Source organism: Oncorhynchus masou, chromosome 24 (genome assembly GCF_036934945.1).
Source record: "Oncorhynchus masou masou isolate Uvic2021 chromosome 24, UVic_Omas_1.1, whole genome shotgun sequence".
Classification (NCBI taxonomy): Eukaryota; Metazoa; Chordata; class Actinopteri; order Salmoniformes; family Salmonidae; genus Oncorhynchus; species Oncorhynchus masou.
In genome coordinates, this window is record NC_088235.1 from 72930379 (window position 1) to 72949560 (window position 19182).

General features: G+C 45.1%; 1 protein-coding gene across 1 annotated transcript in view; it reads left to right on the forward strand.

Moving 5' to 3' along the window:
• frem1b (Fras1 related extracellular matrix 1b) overlaps nt 1-19182 on the forward strand; it is a 54230-nt gene that overhangs the window by 11770 nt on the left and 23278 nt on the right. The window contains exons 11-22 of the mRNA XM_064934781.1: nt 27-169; nt 441-637; nt 936-1026; nt 1151-1318; nt 1622-1830; nt 1977-2070; nt 3718-3970; nt 6258-6452; nt 11404-11589; nt 12773-12969; nt 13333-13558; nt 18981-19125. Of these exons, the coding sequence (XP_064790853.1) occupies nt 27-169; nt 441-637; nt 936-1026; nt 1151-1318; nt 1622-1830; nt 1977-2070; nt 3718-3970; nt 6258-6452; nt 11404-11589; nt 12773-12969; nt 13333-13558; nt 18981-19125 (2104 nt within the window). The remainder of the gene's footprint in view (nt 1-26; nt 170-440; nt 638-935; nt 1027-1150; nt 1319-1621; nt 1831-1976; nt 2071-3717; nt 3971-6257; nt 6453-11403; nt 11590-12772; nt 12970-13332; nt 13559-18980; nt 19126-19182) is intronic.

Genomic DNA, 19182 nt, shown 5'->3' on the forward strand with positions numbered 1-19182 from the left:
GATGACTGGGTTGTGATTTCCTGTAGGCGTGCCAGTGAAGAGTTTCCTGCAGAGGGATCTGTTCATGGGGATGATCTATTATAGGCACTCTGGAGAGGAGTGTTTTGAGGACACCTTCGACTTCACCCTCTCAGACAGCCATCAACCCCCAAACCTATCCCACAGACACGTAAGTGTGCAAAGATCTAAACCCGATATTCCATATGGCACATTACTGTTACGTTGCAATACTTGAAATTGGGGATATTTGAACCAGAAGTCGATGGTAAGGCAGTGAATACAGTGAAAGCCCGAAATATCATCTGAAGAAATATGTATTTATTGGATCATATGTCTATATTACAACCCCTTTAAATGTCTATTTGTCTGAAACGTTCCGTTTTCCATTAATGATCCATATTCCATTGTGCTGTCCTCTGTGCCCTCCAACCACAACACAGACTGTGGTGATCCACGTTTTCCCAGTCAAAGACCAGCTTCCGGTGGAGGTGTCTGGCAGCGTTCGCTCGGTTACGGTGAGGGAGACTGACGTGGTCTACCTGACCCAGAGTCACATCCACTTCAGGGACACAGAGCACCCAGACACGGACCTCTCCTTCTTCATCACCACACCCTGCTTCAGCCCCACACGGCCAGGGTACAGTACAACTTTTCTCTCTCTCTCTCTCTCTCTCTCTCTCTCTCTCTCTCTCTCTCTCTCTCTCTCTCTCTCTCTCTCTCTCAGCTTAGCTGAGGCCAATGAGTGCTTAATAGATATGGTTTCAGATGTATTGTTTAATGCATGAGGTTTATGACGTTTAAAGGGAAAATGCTCTTCAAAATGAAAATCATACAACTGTATGCTGAATTTGTACCAGGACAATCACGCCCCAAACCTTAATAAATGGAAATGATTAGCATCGTCTAACAGAGTGTGTTTGTGGCCCTGATTGCAGGCTACCTGATGCAGGGCGACTATTCTACACAGACAGCACCCACTCCATGAAGAAAGACCCAATGGTCCCTGTGCTAAAGTCATTCACCCAGGTGCGCTCACCAATATACTGCGCCAATACACTGTCATGCATGTAGTGTGCAGGTATATTCATTTTGGATTACAAACGCCTGTTCTTACTAAACCTCACGCAGCGACATGTGTTGTGTCCGTCAGCATGCAGTCAACCACATGAAGGTGGGGTACATGCCCCCCATCGAGGACATCGGCCCAGAGCCGCTGTTTGTCCAGTTTTTGTTCTCTGTGAGCGACCACCACGGTGGAACCACCACTGACCTGCTCTTCAACGTCACCGTCACTCCTGTGGACAACCAGGCTCCTGAGGTGGGTGCGCGGGGGGGGGGGGGGGGGTTCTCTGGTCAAGTAAAATATTTATCAACAACACCATGTTACATGAGGAAGATAAAGAAAATTTAAATGCTCGTCATGAAGGTGAACAGTGTCTTTTATGAACTGCTTCGGTATCGACGTTCTTAGAACCACGACGTAGACATTGAAACATTTCAAATGCGAAAATCCACTCCACTCTGCACCAAACAAATCCATTTACCATTCTCTTTCTCTGTCAACTCTTGTTTCTATCTCCACCTCCATTAATTTCTATCTCGTTATCCTGGACCTCCTCAGGTGTTCACCAACCTACTGAGAGTGGAGGAAGGAGGAGGGGCCTTCTTCACGGAGGAGCACCTGTTGGTGCGGGACGGGGACAGCTTGGAGGACAAGCTCAGAGTAGGGGTGCAGACTACGCCCATCCACGGGAAGCTGGAGCTGCAGGGGCGAGAGCTCCGCCAGGGTGACACCTTCATCCTCCAAGACCTGAGAGGTCTCCGAGTCAGGTGGGACATATAGTGGCACGATAAAGGGGGCTAGACGATAGAGCGAGGCAGCCCGTGTAAGGATTTGGTTTCGTTTGAGGTTAATCACGGCAACCCAATCAATGTGGGTACATTGAAAAAAATATATAATAAATGTCTCATTGCAGGTACATTCATGATGACTCTGAGACTGTGGAGGACACTGTTGGTCTAACAGTAACTGATGGTGTCAACTCTGCTCATGTATTCTTACCAGTCCAGGTGAGTAGGCTATATATACTACCATTCAAACGTTTGGGGTCACATAGAAATGTCCTTGTTTTTGAATGAAAAGCGATTTTTTTTGTCCATTAAAAAAGCATCACATTGATCGGAAATGCAGTGTTGACATTGTTGTAGCTGGAAACGGCAGATTTATAATTGAGTATCTACATAGCCGTATTGAGGCCCATTATCAGCAACCATCACTCCTGTGTTCCAATGGCACGTTGTGTTAGCTAATCCAAGTTTATCATTTTAAAAAGCTAATTGATCATTAGAAAACCCTTTTGCAATTATGTTCGCACAGCTGAAAACTGTTGCCCTGATTAAAGAAGCAATAAAACTGGCTTTTAGACTCGCTGAGTATCTGGATCATCAGCATTTGTGGGTTTGATTACAGGCTCAAAATGGCCAGAAACAAAGAACTTTCTTCTGAAACTCGTCAGTCTATTCTTGTTCTGAGAAATGAAGGCTATTCCCTTCACGGAACAGAGCAAACTGACTCTAACCAGAATAGAAAGAGGAGTGGGAGACCCCGGTGCACAACTGAGCAAGAAGACAAGTACATTAGAGCGTCTAGTTTGAGAAAAAGACGCCTCACAAGTCCTCAACTGACAGCTTCATTAAATAGTACCCGCAAAACACCAGTCTCAACGTCAACAGTGAAGAGGCGACTCCGGGGTGTTGGCCTTCTAGACAGAGTTACAAAGAAAAAGCCATATCTCAGACTGGCCAAAGAAAAGAAAATATTAAGATGGGCAAAATAACACAGACACTGGACAGAGGAAGATTGGAAAAAAAGTGTTATGGACAGATGAATCTAAGTTTGAGGTGTTCGGATCACATAGAAGAACATTCTTGAGATGCATAAAAGATGCTGGAGGAGAGCTTAATGCCATCTGTCAAGCATGGTGGAGGCAATGTGATGGTCTGGTGGTGCTTTGGTGGTGGTAAAGTGGGAGATTTGTACAGGGTAAAAGGGATCTTTGAAGAAGGAAGGCTATCACTCCATTTTGCAACGCCATGCCATACCCTGTGGACGGCACTTAATTAGAGCCAATTTCCTCTTACAACAGGACAATGACCCAAAGCACAGCTCCAAACTATGCAATAACTATTTAGAGAAGAAGCAGTCAGCTGGTATTCTGTCTATAATGGAGCATCCAGCACAGTTACCGGATCTCAATCCTTTTGAGCTGATGTGGGAGCATCTTGACCGTATGGTATGTAAGAAGTGCCCATCAAGCCAATCCAACTTGTGGGAGGTGCTTCAGGAAACATGGGGTGAAATCTATTCAGATTACTTCAACAAATTGACAACGAGAATGCCAAAGGTCTGCAAGGCTGTAATTGCTGCAAATGGAGGATTCTTTGACGAAAGCAAATTTTGAAGGACAATTATTATTTCAATTAAACATGATTTATAACCTTGTTAACGTTTTTACTATATTTATTATTCATTTTGTAACTCATTTCATGTATGTTATCATGGATAACAAGGACATTTCTAAGTGACCCCAAACTTTTGAACGCTACTGTAGTCTAGGTATGAAAGGAAAATGGAAAATGTAAGGGAAATGTAGAAAGTGCGAATGCCATCTTTCTCTTGCTCCATTGTGGCCTTCTCCCCACCCTTCCCCTACACAGATCCTACCAGTGAATGACGAGCCCCCCCAACTAGGACCAGGGCTGCTTGGGGGGCTGACCTGTGAGGAAGGGGGCCTGGTTCAGGTCACTGCTGAGTACCTGTTTGCCACGGACGCAGACAGTGATGATGCCAGGCTAATCTACATGCTGGCCCGGACCCCTGCCAGGGGGGAGTTGCAGAGAGGGGGGGTTACTGTGGACAAGTTCTCCCAACAGGACGTCCTGCAGGGACTCATCTACTACATACACACAGGTGAGGATTAGCTTGATCCCAGATCTGTTTTTGCTGTTTCGCCATTGACCTACGGACAATGACCATAGGAGTCGACAAGACAGCACAAACAGATATGGGGCCAGGCTAGGTGTGGATCATTGGGGAAAGGAATTGTTAAAAATGCAGATGTTTTTATCCGTGAGCGCAATCCATATGTAGCCTGATTTGATCGTAGCATTTAGTCTGGTTTAACCAGAAGGCATATGTAATTGCCATGGACTCCGCTCAATTAACCTCGTGCCTTCCAACAGAAGAGAAAGAGTTGGAGAGTCAACTCAACTTTTGACTCCTAGAGGTTAGAGAGGCGAGCCAGCAACCAGAGGGTTGCCAGTTCGAATCCCGGGTCTGACAGGACAAATCTGGAGGGAAGTGAGCAAGCAGTTGGAGGGTTGCTGGTATCAAATATTAGCACTTAATCCCCCACAACAACTGCTCCACGGGCGCCCAGTGGCCCTCGGCTCCAACCTGCACATGTACCGGTGAAGTCGGAAGTTTACATACACCTTAGCCAAATACATTTAAACTCAGTTTTTCACAATTCCTGACATTTAATCCTAGAAAAGAATCCCTGTTTTAGGTCAGTTAGGATCACCACTTTATTTCAAGAATGTCAAATGTCAGAATAATAGTAGAGAGAATGATTTATTTAAGCTTTTATTTCTTTCATCACATTCCCAGTGGGTCAGAAGTTTACATACACTCAATTAGTATTTGGTAGCATCGCCATTAAATTGTTTAACTTGGGTCAAATGTTTTGGGTAGCCTTCCACAAGCTTCCCACAATAAATTGGGTGAATTTTGGCCCATTCCTCCTGACAGAGCTGGTGTAGCTGAGTCAGGATTGTAGGCCTCCTTGCTCGCACACGCCTTTTCAGTTCTGCCCACACGTTTTCTATAGGATTGACCTTGACTTTGTTGTCCTTAAGCCATTTTGCCACAACTTTGGAAGTATGCTTGGGGTCAATGTCCATTTGGAAGACCCATTTGCGACCAAGCTTTAACTTCCTGACTGATGTCTTGAGATGTTGCTTCAACATATCCACATAATCTTCCTGCCTCATGATGCCATCTATTTTGTGAAGTGCACCAGTCCCTCCTGCAGCAAAGCACACACAACACAATGCTGCCACCCCCGTGCTTCACGGTTGGGTTGGTGTTCTTGGCTTGCAAGCTTCCCCCTTTTTCCTCCAAACATAACGATGGTCATTATGGTCAAACAGTTGTATTTTTGTTTCATCAGACCAGAGGACATTTCTCCAAAAAGTACAATCTTTGTCCCCATGTGTAGTTGCAAACTGTAGTCTAGCTTTTTTTATGAAGGGTTTGGAGCAGTGGCTTCTTCCTTGCTGAGCGGCCTTTCAGGTTATGTCGATATAGGACTCGTTTTACTGTGGATATAGATTATTTTGTACCTGTTTCCGCCAGCATCTTCACAAGGGCCTTTGCTGTTGTTCCTGGGATTCATTTGCACTTTTCGCGCCAAAGTATGTTCATCTCAAGGAGACAGAACACGTCTCCTGCCTGAGAGGTATGACGGCTGCATGGTCCCATGGTGTTTATACTTATGTACTGTTGTTTGTAGAGATGAACGTGGTACCTTCAGGTGTTAGGGAATTGCTCCCAAGGATGAACCAGACTTGTGGAGGTCTACAATTGTTTCCTGAGGTCTTGGCTGATTTCTTTTGATTTTCCAATTATATCAAGCAAAGTGGCACTGAGTTTGAAGATAGGCCTTGAAATCCATCCACAGGTACACCTCCAATTGACTCAAATTATGTCAATTAGCCTATCAGAAGCTTCTAAAGCCATGTCATCATTTTCTGGAATTTTCCAAGTTGCTTAAAGGCACAGTCAACTTAGTGTCTGTAAACTTCTGACCCACTGGAATTATGATACAGTTAATTCTAAGTGAATGTATCTGTCTGTAAACAATTGTTGAAAAATTTATTGTGTAATGCACAAAGTAGATGTCCTAACCAACTTGCCAAAACTATAGTTTGTTAAACAAGAAATTTGTGGAGTGGTTGAAAAACAAGTTTTAATGACTCCGACCTAAGTGTATGTAAACTTCCGACTTCAACTGGATGTGTCTTTGGGAGGGGTTAAAATAAAGCGGAAGTAACATTTTGGTTGGACCTTGTCTACAATTGACTTGACTTCACTACAACTAAAGTGATCTTAATCATCCCCTTCATGGGTATATTAACCAGTAACCAGGGAACACACTGTTACATACTTTAACTTCCTGTTTTCCTCTGACTAATAGGGGGCGAGATTGGAGCCAGTCCCGTGTCTGACTCGGTCACTCTCATAGTGTCGGACGGAGAAGCAGGGGGCATGGACAGCTGTTGCCATGGAGATGCCCTGCCACCACCAGTACCTCTCCACGGGACACTTCCCGTTTACGACCTCAACGTGACGGTGCTTCCTGTCAACAACAAGGCCCCAGTCATCACCATGGGTAACCCACTTTCACTTCAATGTCAGAAAGGGACAATACTGGGGTATGGCTTCAAATGGATACATATATAGAGACATACAGTGCATTCGGAAAGTATTCAGACCCCTTCCCTTTTTCCAGATTTTGTTACGTTACAGCCTTATTCTAAAATGGATTGAATTAAAAATGTTACTCATCAATCTATACACATTACCCCATAATGACAAAGCAAAAATAGGTTAATAGAAAAAACGGAAATACCTTTTTTATATAAGTATTCAGACCCTTTCCATGACAGGATAGTGTCGAGGCACAGATCTGGGAAAGGGAACTAAAAAATGTCTGCAGCATTGAAGGTCCCCAAGAACACAGTGGCCTCCATCATTCTTAAATTAAATAAGTTTGGAACCACCAAGACTTTTCCTAGAGCTGCCCGCACGGCCAAACTGAGCAATCGGGGGAGAAGGACCTTGGTCAGGGAGGTGACCAAGAACCCGATGGTCACTCTGACAGAGCTCCAGAGTTCCTCTGTGGAGTTGGGAGAGCCTTCTAGAAGGACAACCATCTCTGCAGCACTCCACTAATCAGGGCTTTATGGTAGAGTGGCCAGACAGATGTCTCTCCTCAGTAAAAGGCACATGACAGCCCACTTGGAGTTTGCCAAAAGACACGTAAAGGACTCTCAGACCATGAGAAACAAGATTCTCTGGTCTGATGAAACCAAGATTGAACACTTTGGCCTTAAAGCCAAGCGTCAAGTCTGGAGGAAACCTGTCACCATCCCTACGGTGAAGCATGGTGGTGGCAGCATCATGCTGTGGGGATGTTTTTCAGCGGCAGGGACTGGGAGACAAGTCAGGATCGAGGGAAAGATGAACAGAGCAAAGTACAGAGAGATCCTTAATGAAAACCTGCTCCAGAGCCCTCAAGACCTCAGACTGGGGCGAAGGTTCACCTTCCAACAGTACAACGACCCGAAGCACACAGCTAAGACAATGCAGCAGTGGCTTCAAGACTAGTCTCTGAATGTCTTGAGTGTCCCAGCCAGAGCCCAGACTTGAACCCGATCAAACGTCTCTGGAGGGACCTGAAAATAGCTGTGCAGTGATGCTCCCCATCCAATCTGACAGAGTTTGAGAGGATCTGTAGAGAAGAATGGGAGAAACTCCCCAAATACAGGTGTGCCAAGCTTGTAGCGTCATACCCAAGAAGACTTGAGGATGAAATCGCTGCCAAAGGTGCTTCAACATATTACTGAGAAAAGGGTCTGAATACTTATGTAAATTATATATTTCAGTTTTTTTTTACTGCGTTTGCTACAATTTCTAAAAACCTGTTTTTGCTTTGACAGTATGGGGTATCGTGTGTAGATTGAGGGGAATTTGATCAATTTTAGAACAAGGCTGCAACGTAACAAGATGTGGAAAAAGTCAAGGTTCTGAATAATTTCCGCATGCACAAGATGTGTGTGTTTCTTCAAAAAAAAGAAACGTCCTCTCAATGTCAACTGCGTTTATTTTCAGCAAACTTAACATGTGTAAATGTTTGTATCAACATAACAAGATTCAACAACTGAGACATATACTGAACAAGTTCCACAGACATGTGACTAACAGAAATGGAATAATGTGTCCCTGAACAAAGGAGGGGTCAAAATCAATAGTAACAATCAGTATCTGGTGTGGCCACCAGCTGCGTTAAGTACTGCAGTGCATCTCCTCCTCGTGGACTGCATCAGATCTGCCAGTTCTTGCTGTGAGATGTTACCCCACTCTTCCACCAAGCCACCTGCAAGTTCCCGGACATTGAGATTGCCTGCAATGACAACAAGCTCAGTCCGATGATGCTGTGACACACCGCCCCAGACCTTGACGGACCATCCACCTCCAAATCGATCCCACTCCAGAGTACAGGCCTCGGTGTAACGCTCATTCCTTCAACGATAAACGCGAATCCGACCATCACCCTGGTGAGACAAAACCGTGACTCCTCAGTGAAGAGCACTTTTTGCCAGTCCTGTCATAGGTGATATTGTTGCCGGTGATGTCTGGTGAGGACCTGCCTTCCAACAGGCCAACAAGTCCTTAGACCAGCCTCTCTCAGCCTATTGCGGACAGTCTGATCACTGATGGAGGGGTTGTGCGTTCCTGGTGTAACTTGGGCAGTTGTTGTTGACATCCTATACCTGTCCCGCAGTTGTGATGTTTGGATGTACCGATCCTGTGCAGGTGTTGTTACACGTGGTCGATCCTGTCTCCCTGTAGGCATCTCCCAGTACGGACATTGTAATTTATTGCCCTGGCCACATCTGCAGTCCTCATGCCTCCTTGCAGCAGGCTAAGGCACGTTCACGCAGATGAGCAGGGACCCTGGGCATCTTTCTTTTGGTGTTTTTCAGGGTCAGTAGAAAGACCTCTTTAGTGACCTACGTTTTCATAACTGTGACCTTAATTGCCTACCGTCTGTAAGCTGTTAGTGTCTTAACGACCATTCCACAGGTGCATGTTCATTTATTGTTTATGGTTCATTGAACAAGCAGGGGAAACAGTGTTAAAACCCTTTTCAATGAAGATCTGTGAAGTTATTTAGCTTTTTACGAATTATCTTTGAAAGACAGGGTACTGAAAAAGGGCCGTTTCCTTTTTTGCTGAGTTTATATGGATACACACTCTATATCGAGAGAAACATATGAGCCATATATACTTGTATAGAGAGAGACATATAAAGCTGTATATAAAGACATTTTAAACAGAGACATTTATAGGGGGAGACATATTTAGACACACACATATATGGCTCTTGATCAGGGTTGTCGAACAAATGTTGTCCTACGGGCCACATTGGGTCTTCAACGAGGTCCGGAAGTCGGCTATATTTCCTCGCCATCAAAATATACAAATAGATTGTCTATCCATTGTTTTCTGAATTTTTGATTCTCCCTGACTGCTGGCTTTAATTTTGGTGGTTATTAGCGAGCTAGAGGCCACAAGAAACTGCATAAATGTAGGTTCATTATTGTTCTCCAATGTTTTCATTTATTTTCAGTCATTTTTAAGTATTTGAAGTCCCCCCCCACCCCCCCAAAAGAAAAAATCAACATCTTGTATTTAAAAATATATATATTATTAGTATTTTTACTCCAACCAACCGCAGGCCACGTTGGAGCCTGGACACCACTGCTCTAGGTGCAAACAAGGGAATACCAGAGACACCTCATCTTTCTTTGTCTTGTCCGCTCTATGGGGAGCTGGATGCATCGAACAAGACAAGATTCCCCATCACCTCAGTTCCATTGTTGTGTAAAGGTTTAACTACTTTGTGATAATCACAATCCCCTTAATGCCGGTAAACACACGCTCAGTCATTTCCCAGCCTGCCCTCTGCTTTGAAGCGGGGAGCTCGGTGGCAGGTGGTAGAACGCATTGCGCTAGCGAGAATCTCTTAATCAGGCGAGCACACACTGTACAGGGAGAGGCAGCAGGGCGAGCATTGTGTCCCCACACACACACACACACACATGGATTCCTGGGGACGGCGAGGGAACGTCTCTCGCTAGAGCCCGAGCCAAGAAGAGGGATTGGACCGTAAAGCCCCCTGTGTGTGACCGGCAACTTTGTGGTTATCAATAGGGAACAGTGACCACTGGGAGAGAATGAGAGGACTAAGAAGGGTGTTAGGAGACGGGGAGAAGAGACTGAGGGTGGCTGTTGTGATCATGGTTTGTGTGTGTGTGTGTGTGTGTGTGTGTGTGTGTGTGTGTGTGTGTGTGTGTGTGTGTGTGTGTGTGTGTGTGTGTGTGTGTGTGTGTGTGTGTGTGTGTGTGTGTGTGTGTGTGCGTGCGTGTGCATTTGTAGGTAAAAAAGGGGTGTGTTAGGGCATTTAATGGAAATCCCTTGCTGGGTGTTGTTATGAATTACTGCATGGTTTTGTGGTGTGTTATTGCGTGCAGAGGGCACACACACAGCTGGTCGGGATTATTCCTCTGCTGTGTTGGGGAGGGGAGCTAACGTTAGCGAACTGGTGGGCGCCGAGCAGACACCAATTCCCCACGAGGGCCACCGGACAATGAAGGCCTCAGCAAACAAAAGACAGAAAGGAGCATCCCTTGCTCACAAAAGAAAACACGTTAGGCCTCCCTTCTACCCCTCTTGCTGCCAAGATTATCTATCCCGGCCCACTATACCCCATCTCCACCATCATCAGCTAATTTGCTAATCCCAGCCAAGAAAAAAATGAATATTTATTCTCAATCTTCACCGCTGCATAGCAGGCCCACAATATCTGGAGTAGTTTGCAGGGGAAATGTAGTGGTCTAATTAATTTGCATTGAATAAAGAGACCGCATCAGAGAATTAGCGGAGCGAAACAAAGAGGAATCCGGCTTTGCCTCTTTCCTTGTTTGGTGGACAATGTTTTTTCATTTTTTTTATCACCTGTTTCCCAGACATTTGGTCATTAACTACACACACACACCTCATCCCCCCCCTTGGATCAGGGTGGATCCTGATTCAAGCCTTCATCCCACCAGTGCCCATTCTCCATTCATTATTTATCAGTGCTGTAAATGGGTGCAGACTCCAGCGAGCAGGGGCATGATGGCTTTATCAGCAACCAGGTGGCAGCGTGCTGGCCGTGTGCCGAGAGAGGGAGAGAGAGGGAGAGAGGGAGAGAGAGAGAGAGAGAGAGAGAGAGAGAGGGGGAGAGAGAGAGAGAGAGAGAGAGAGAGGGAGAGAGAGTGTGAGAGAGGAGAGGGAGGGAAGATTGGCATATGTTTAGGGATGGATGGATACATTTACATTTACTGTTTTTCTCTATCATGTCTCTTAAGCTTCTGAAACCATCACTAAAAATGTGAGAGAATTGCGAGAGAGAATTGCGAGAGAGAATTCCATGGCAATTATTTCATGTGCAATTATTTCATGTCATCATTTCATGTCTTTCACTGTCATTTTGCTCTGTATGTCCCTGTCAGGTGACATGTTTGTGGTGGACGAGGGCTCCTCAGCTTGTCTATGTGGGGGAGTGCTGGGGGCCGAGGACCCCGATACGTACCCTGAAGAGCTCCTCTTCCTCCTGGAAAACCCACCCCTACAGGGCTTCCTGGAGAACACCCTGCCCTCACCAGGCTTCGAGAAGAGCAACGCAGGCCTCCGAGTGGGTCAGTGGCACACAGATCCTTAAGAGTGATAGCAAAATGTATATTTGGGTGGAAGTCCCCAGACCTGTGTCTTGAAGGCCCATAGTGACAGAATCAACAATAATCTGTTGTTCTTTTCTATCACCTCTAGCAGTTAGCAAAATTATTATCGTCCAAATTCATGAACGTTAACAGCGGTACTGTTGTTAGCAGAGCTGCATTGCAAGCAGAAAATTCCTCAAAAACACTTCAAACTAAGTTCCTTAGTTGGTGCAGGGATTATTTAAGCATGAACTATTTCCACACGTACAGTAGTCTCAACGCCGCAACTGTTTCTGTTTGCTGTAACATGGACAATAAATGTATATTGTATTGCATTGTATTCCATTGGGCACTCAGGCTTGATTACCAGCGGTAAACATACTCACCAGAGGCTTGATGGAACTACCAGAGCATTGGAATATTATTGCAAAAAGAATGACATACTCGCGGGCAAGAAAACATGGACGGGGACTTTGCGAGCATAGACGCTAGCAAACAACTTGAAGTGTTTTTGAGGAAGTTTTGGCTTGCAATATAGCTTTGCTAACGTCGGTACCACTAATACATGAATGAATTTGGAAAATTCTATTTTTATTCTAACTTGTGGCAGAAGTAAACAATGGATTATTGTGGTTTCTATCAATATAGGCCTTCAGACACAGCTCGAGGTAAGGGGGATTCCTCCCAAATATAGATTTAGCATAAACTATCCCTTTAAGCTCTTTAGTCAAAAGGTTAGCCATGGTTAGTTCAAAGTTATCCATGGTTAGTTCCAAGTTGGCCATTAGTTATCTTGCTGATATCTACCGACACAAACTATTATGACTGTTTAAAAAAAAGGTGTTTTAATTCATCCGGCTCGAAGGACAAGTAATTCAATATAAGGCTCGATAGACCAATAAGCCTTTTTAACACATTATATCATGCTTATCTGGCAGTAAAGCTTTGTGAAAAATGCGTTGTTACCACATTTGAATGACATGAATAAGGTACCGCCTAGGCCCACTCTTCTCCCGTACGCTGCTGTTGTGTTCCGTGCCCTCAGCCTCAGACGGTATGGACCATTCACACAGTGAACTCTAAGTCGACAAGAGTACAATGAGAAAATATTCATTTCTACTCATACCCTGCTGTGTTGTCGTGGTTGTGGTGGTGTGTTCAGTGTCATTCAGCCTGCTCCACCTCAGAGCGGGTTACATCAACTACGTCCAGGCAGAGCACCAGGGGACTGAGCCCACCGTGGACCAGCTGGTGATCAGTGTGAGCGACGGGAGGCACAAGTCTCCCCCCATCCCCTTCTACATCGTCATTCACCCCACCAACGACGAGACTCCCTCTCTGAGGCTTAGCAACTTCACTGTAAGTTGCCTCACGTCCACACATCTAATGCTTTTAAGTCTTTGGCCGTGTTAAGTACTTTGGAGAAATGCACCCTGCTGTCATCCCCCACTGCTCTGACATGACTTGACGGGTCTAAAGCTATGGAGTGGAATCTTTGCTTTTGCTTATCCAACCGTGTCAGACCAGGGGTTACCTCAAAGGAGGGAGAGAAGGAAGGAGGCATTTCACAGTGTTCACGCATGTCCCATGGTCTGCGACGCCGCCTTCCCTCTTTTCCTACGATGCCTCCTCCATCTCCTCATACCATACCTGCTTCATTTCCTTTCTGTCTTTCCCTTCGGACTCATCCTCCTCTTCCTCATCCCTCTTTTTCCCCACCAGGTGATGGAGGGAGGGATAAAGGAGCTGAGTCCGGCCATTTTGAACGCGTTGGACTTGGACACCCCGGTGGACATTTTGACCTTCACAGTATTGGTTCCCCCAGCCCACGGGACCCTGCTGAACGGGATCTATGGAGCAGAGTTGAGCCGCTATAAGAACATGGGCCCCAAGCTACTTCTGCAGAGCCTGATGGTACACACCTTCACCATGGAGGAGCTCAAACAAGGTGAGACACTTGATTTTGATGTACAGTGGGACAAAAAAGTATTCAGTCAGCCACCAATTGTGCAAGTTCTTCCATTAAAAAGATGAGAGAGGCTTGTAATTTTCATCATAGATGCACTTCAACTATGACAGACAAAATGAGAGTAAAAAATCCAGAAAATCACATTGTAGGAATTTTATTGAATTTATTTGCAAATTATGGTGGAAAATAAGTATTTGGTCCCCTACAAACAAGCAAGATTTATGGCTCTCACAGACCTGTATCTTCCTCTTTAAGAGGCTCCTCTGTCCTCCACTCGTTACCTGTATTAATGGCACCTGTTTGAACTTATTGTCAGTATAAAAGACACCTGTCCACAACCTCAAACAGTCACACGCCAAACTCCACTATGGCCAAGACCAAAGAGCTGAATCTGCAATAGGTAAGCAGCTTGGTTTGAAGAAATCAACTGTGGGAGCAATTATTAGGAAATGGAAGACATACAACACCACTGATAACCTCTCTCAATCTGGGGCTCCATGCAAGATCTCACCCCGTGGGGTCAAAATGATCACAAGAACGGTGAGCAAAAATCCCAGAACCACACGGGGGGACCTAGTGAATGACCTGCAGAGAGCTGGGACCAAAGTAACAAAGCCTACCATCAGTAACACACTACGCCGCCAAGGACTCAAATCCTGCAGTGCCAGACGTGTCCCCCTGCTTAAGCCAGTACATGTCCAGGCCGTCTGAAGTTTGCTAGTGAGCATTTGGATGATCCAGAAGAAGAGAATGTCATATGGTCAGATGAAACCAAAATATAACATTTTGGTAAAAACTCAACTCGTCGTGTTTGTAGGACAAAGAATGCTGAGTTGCATCCAAAGAACACCATACCAACTGTGAAGCGTGGGGGTGGAAACATCATGCTTTGGGGCTGTTTTTCTGCAAAGGGACAAGGACGACTGATCCGTGTAAAGGAAAGAACGAATGGGGCCATGTATCGTGAGATTTTGAGTGAAAACCTCCTTCCATCAGCAAGGGCATTGAAGATGAAACGTGGCTGGGTCTTTCAGCATGACAGTGATCCCAAACACACTACCCGGGCAACGAAGGAGTGTCTTCGTAAGAAGCAATTCAAGGTCCTGGAGTGGCCTAGCCAGTCTCCAGATCTCAACCCCATAGAAAATCTTTGGAGGGAGTTGAAAGTCCATGTTGCCCAGCAACAGCCCCGAAACATCACTGCTCTAGAGGAGATCTGCATGGAGGAATGGGCCAAAATACTAGCAACAGTGTGTGAAAACCTTGTGAAGACTTACAGAAAATGTTTGACCTCTGTCATTGCCAACAAAGTGTATATAACAAAGTATTGAGATGAACTTTTGTTATTGACCAAATACTTATTTTCCACCATAATTTGCAAATAAACTCATTAAAAATCCTACAATGTGATTTTCTGGATTTGTTTTTCTCATTTTGTCTGTCATAGTTGAAGTGTACCTATGATGAAAATTACAGGCCTCTCTCATCTTTTTTAAGTGGGAGAACTTGCACAATTGGTGGCTGACGAAATACTTTTTTGCCCCACTATATGTCTGAAGCGCCACTATAGTCCAAAAAGTATTTGCCTTTAGGTGACCAACAATGATTTAAACAGAATTTATTTGAATAATCGTGTACAGTTTATGGTCGAAATATTTCAATAAACTATACAGGAGCGTATGGCTTACTGTAGGCCTGTATTTTGTTTCATGCACCTGGAAGAATTGTTGTGCACTTTGTTAAGTGCATGTTATTGAACTAAAGTAGGGCAGCAGTTGCCTTCATGTATCACTGTGTCTTCGTTCGGTTTAGTGCCATATGTTTACTAATGTCGTTTGTTAGTCTATGCCTTTCTGAGTTTGAGGTTGTTGGGTTGTTATTCGGGGGGGTACAGGCATTACATCCAACTACAAGGCCAGCCTGCCCCTTCCTCCCCCTCCGGTCCCCCAGCCTGGGCTGTGCCTTCCTTCCAGAGGGCTGTGCGTTGTGTTGTCGTCGTTGTCGGGGGTCAGGCCCCTGCTGAACAGATGCTCGAGACAGAGGTCGCAGAGCGCCCGTGGTGCTGCTGCTGCCTCCGCTGCACACTGTCCTTCCAACTGCTCTCTCTCTCTCTGCTGCTGCTGCTGCCTGCACAATTACCTCACAGCCACTGTGCACTCTGTTCAGTCACTGAGCACACACACATACATGCACACACACATGCAAGTGCGTAGACACACGTACTCGTACACAAGCATGCACGTGCACATACACACACGCACATTCCTTGTAAGCAGCAGACCCATGGAAACATACAAGACCAGTCAAAACTATTTTCTACATTGTAGAATAATAGCAAATACATCAAAACTCTGAAATAACACGTTTAACACCAAAAAAGTGTTGAGTAAATCAAAATATATGTTACATTTTAGATTCTTCAAAGTAGCCACCCTTTACCTTGATAACAGCTTTGCACACTCTTGGCATTCTCTCAACCAGCTTCACCTGGAATGCTTTTCCAACAGTCTTGAAGGAGTTCCCACATATGCTGGGCACTTGATGGCTGCTTTTGCTTCACTCTGTGGTCCAAATCATCCCAAACTATCTCATTTGGGTTGAGGTTGAGTGATTGTGGAGGCCAGGTAATCTGATGCATCACTCCCATCACTCTCCTTCTTGGGCAAATAGGCCTTACACAGCCTGGAGGTGTGTTTCGGATCATTGTCCTGTAGAAAAAAAAATGACAGTCCCACGAAGCGCAACCAGATGGGATGGCGTATTGCTGCAGAATGCTGTGGTAGCCATGCAGGTTAAGTGTACCTTGAATTCTAAATAAATCACAGACAGTGTCACCAGCAAAGCACCCCAACACCATCACACCTCCTCCTCCATGCTTCACGGTGGAACCAAAAATCTAAAATGTGGACTAATCAGACCAAAGGACAGATTTCCACCGGTCTAAAGTCTATTGCTCGTGTTTCTTGGTCCAAGCAATTCTCTTCTTCTTATTTTTGGTGTCCTTTAGTATTGGTTTCTTTGCAGCAATTCAACCATGAAGGCCTGATTCACGGTCTCCTCTGGACAGTCACTGTTGAGATCTGTCTGTTACTTGAACTCTGAAGCATTAATTTGGGCTGCTATCTGAGGCTGGTAACTCTAATGAACTTATCCTCTGCAACAGAGGTAACTCTGCATCTTTCTTTCCTGTGGCAGTCCACATGAGAGCCAGTTTCATCGTCCTTAAGATGTTCCGTACTGACTGACATTCATATCTTAAAGTAATGATGGACTGTCATTTCTCTTTGCTTATTTAAGCTGTTCATGCCATAATATGGACTTGGTCTTTCACCGAAAAGAGCTATCTTCTGTAAACCATCCCTAACGAGTCACAACACAACTGATTGGCTCAAACGCATTAAGAAGGGAAGAAATTCCACAAATGTACTTTCAACAAGGCACGCCTGTTAACCTGTTAATTGAAATGCATTCCAGTTGACTAACTCATGCTGGTTGAGAGAATACCAAGAGTGTGCAAAGCTGTCATCAAGGCAAAGGGTGGCTACTTTGAAGAATCTCAAATATAAGATACACTTTGATTTAACACTCTTTTGGTTACTACATGATTCCATATGTGTTATTTCATAGTGTTGATGTCTTCACTATTATTCTGCAATAGTACAAATAAAGAAGAACCCTTGAATGAGTAGGTGTGTTCAACCGTTTGACGTCTACTGTACATGTAAGCAAAGTACCAGTTCCAACTCATATACAGCTCCCTACAAACAGTACCGACAAGCACCAGTCAACTGAGGAGCCCCAGCCCAGAGAGAGAAGGACAAACACTGTGGGCCACAGAGACAGACACATGCAGCTAGGGCCACAGAGCCCTTAACACCCTAGCCTCCCTAAACCTAGCACGCTCAGATGAGTCCTCATCCTGAACACACGTCAACAACACCAGATCCCCTCCCTCCCCCTGCAGCCTGGCATGGAACAATGGGCAAGGCGAGCAGGAGAGACCTGTCAGAGCCATCCACCAGGGCACCGCAAACAAGGAAGTGGGCGTCTGCCAAAAAGCCACATTACTTCTGCCTATGCGGCCTTTATGGACTGCGACCTGTGCCAACGCACTGATTCAAAAAAAGTCCTGATCTAAGGAGAAATAGAGAAAAAACAGGAGGAGGAGGACAGAGGAGGACAGAGGAGGACCTATTCAAGGATGTAACCTGATTCCCAGTCACTCATTCGACTGGAGGACACAGGGAGATTAAACATACTCCCGCACCCGCCACATGTGCTGTACAGGTTGTGTGTGTTGACCCCTGAGTCCATACCCCCACACCCTCAACACCCCCCTTCTGTCCCAATCCGCCACCTCCACCATCCCCAACTTCCCTTCTCTCCCTCCCACCATTCCTCTGCAGCAGAGGTAACTCTGGGTCTTCCTTTCATGTGGCGTTCCACATGAGAGCCTGTTTCATCATAGCACTTGATGGTTTTTGTGACTGCACTTGAAGAAACTTTCAAAGTTCTTAAGATGTTCCGTATTGACTGACCTTCATGTCTTAAAGTAATGATGGACTGTCATATCTCTGCTTATTTAAGCTGTTCTTGCCTTAATATGGTCTTGGTCTTTCACCAAATATGGCTATCTTCTGTATAACACCCCTAACTTGTCACAACTGAACTGATTGGCTCAAACACATTATGAATGAAAGAAATTCCACAAATTAACTTTTATCAAGGCACACCTGTTTATTGAAATGCATTCCAGGTGACTACCTCATGAAGCTGGTTGAGAGAATGCCAAGAGTGTATAAAGCTGTCAAAGGCAAAGGGTGGCTACTTGAAGAATCTCAAATATAAAATATATTTTAATTTGTTTAACACTTTTTTGGTTACTACATGATCCCATGTGTTATTTTATAGTTTTGATGTCTTCACTACTATTTTACAATGTAGAAAATAATAAAGATAAAGAAGAACCCTTGAATGAGTGGGTGTGTCCAAACTTTTGATTGGTTCTGTAGGTGAGCAAGGCTTTAGCTCAATCTGTTAGGTTTGGCTTCTTCAAAGACCGCAGCAATAGTGAAAATTGCCTGTGTGTTTGTGCGACGAGCCCAATTTGATACTGTTGAAAGAACTAGTGGAATGTGTGATGCGCTGAGAGCACTCCTTTTTCGCAACAACATATTACAGTTCTTGGAAAAGCCAGTGTCTCATTTTGACCACATTTAAGTTTTTAGTAGAATTGCTTCAATGTCTCTACCCTAAAAACACACATTTACACGTTGCTACTCTATTTACACTGTGACCGAACACCCCAGCCCAAAACCCAACCAAACTGTCCTCCCGTTACCCTCTCCCACCGTTCTCCCATCCTCTCCGTGACTCTTCCCCTCTTGGCCCCTATCTGCAGGAATGAGGATCATGTACATGCACGATGACACGGAAACCCTGAAGGACTCGTTCACTGTGCAACTGACAGATGGCCGCCACACAATTCAGGGGACCGCTCACCTCCATGTCCTACCAGTCAACGATGAAAAGCCCCGGCTGCTAAAGTAAGGATAAGAAGAACGCCCTGGGAGGAACACTCGGAGCCAAGAAGGGGATCAGGG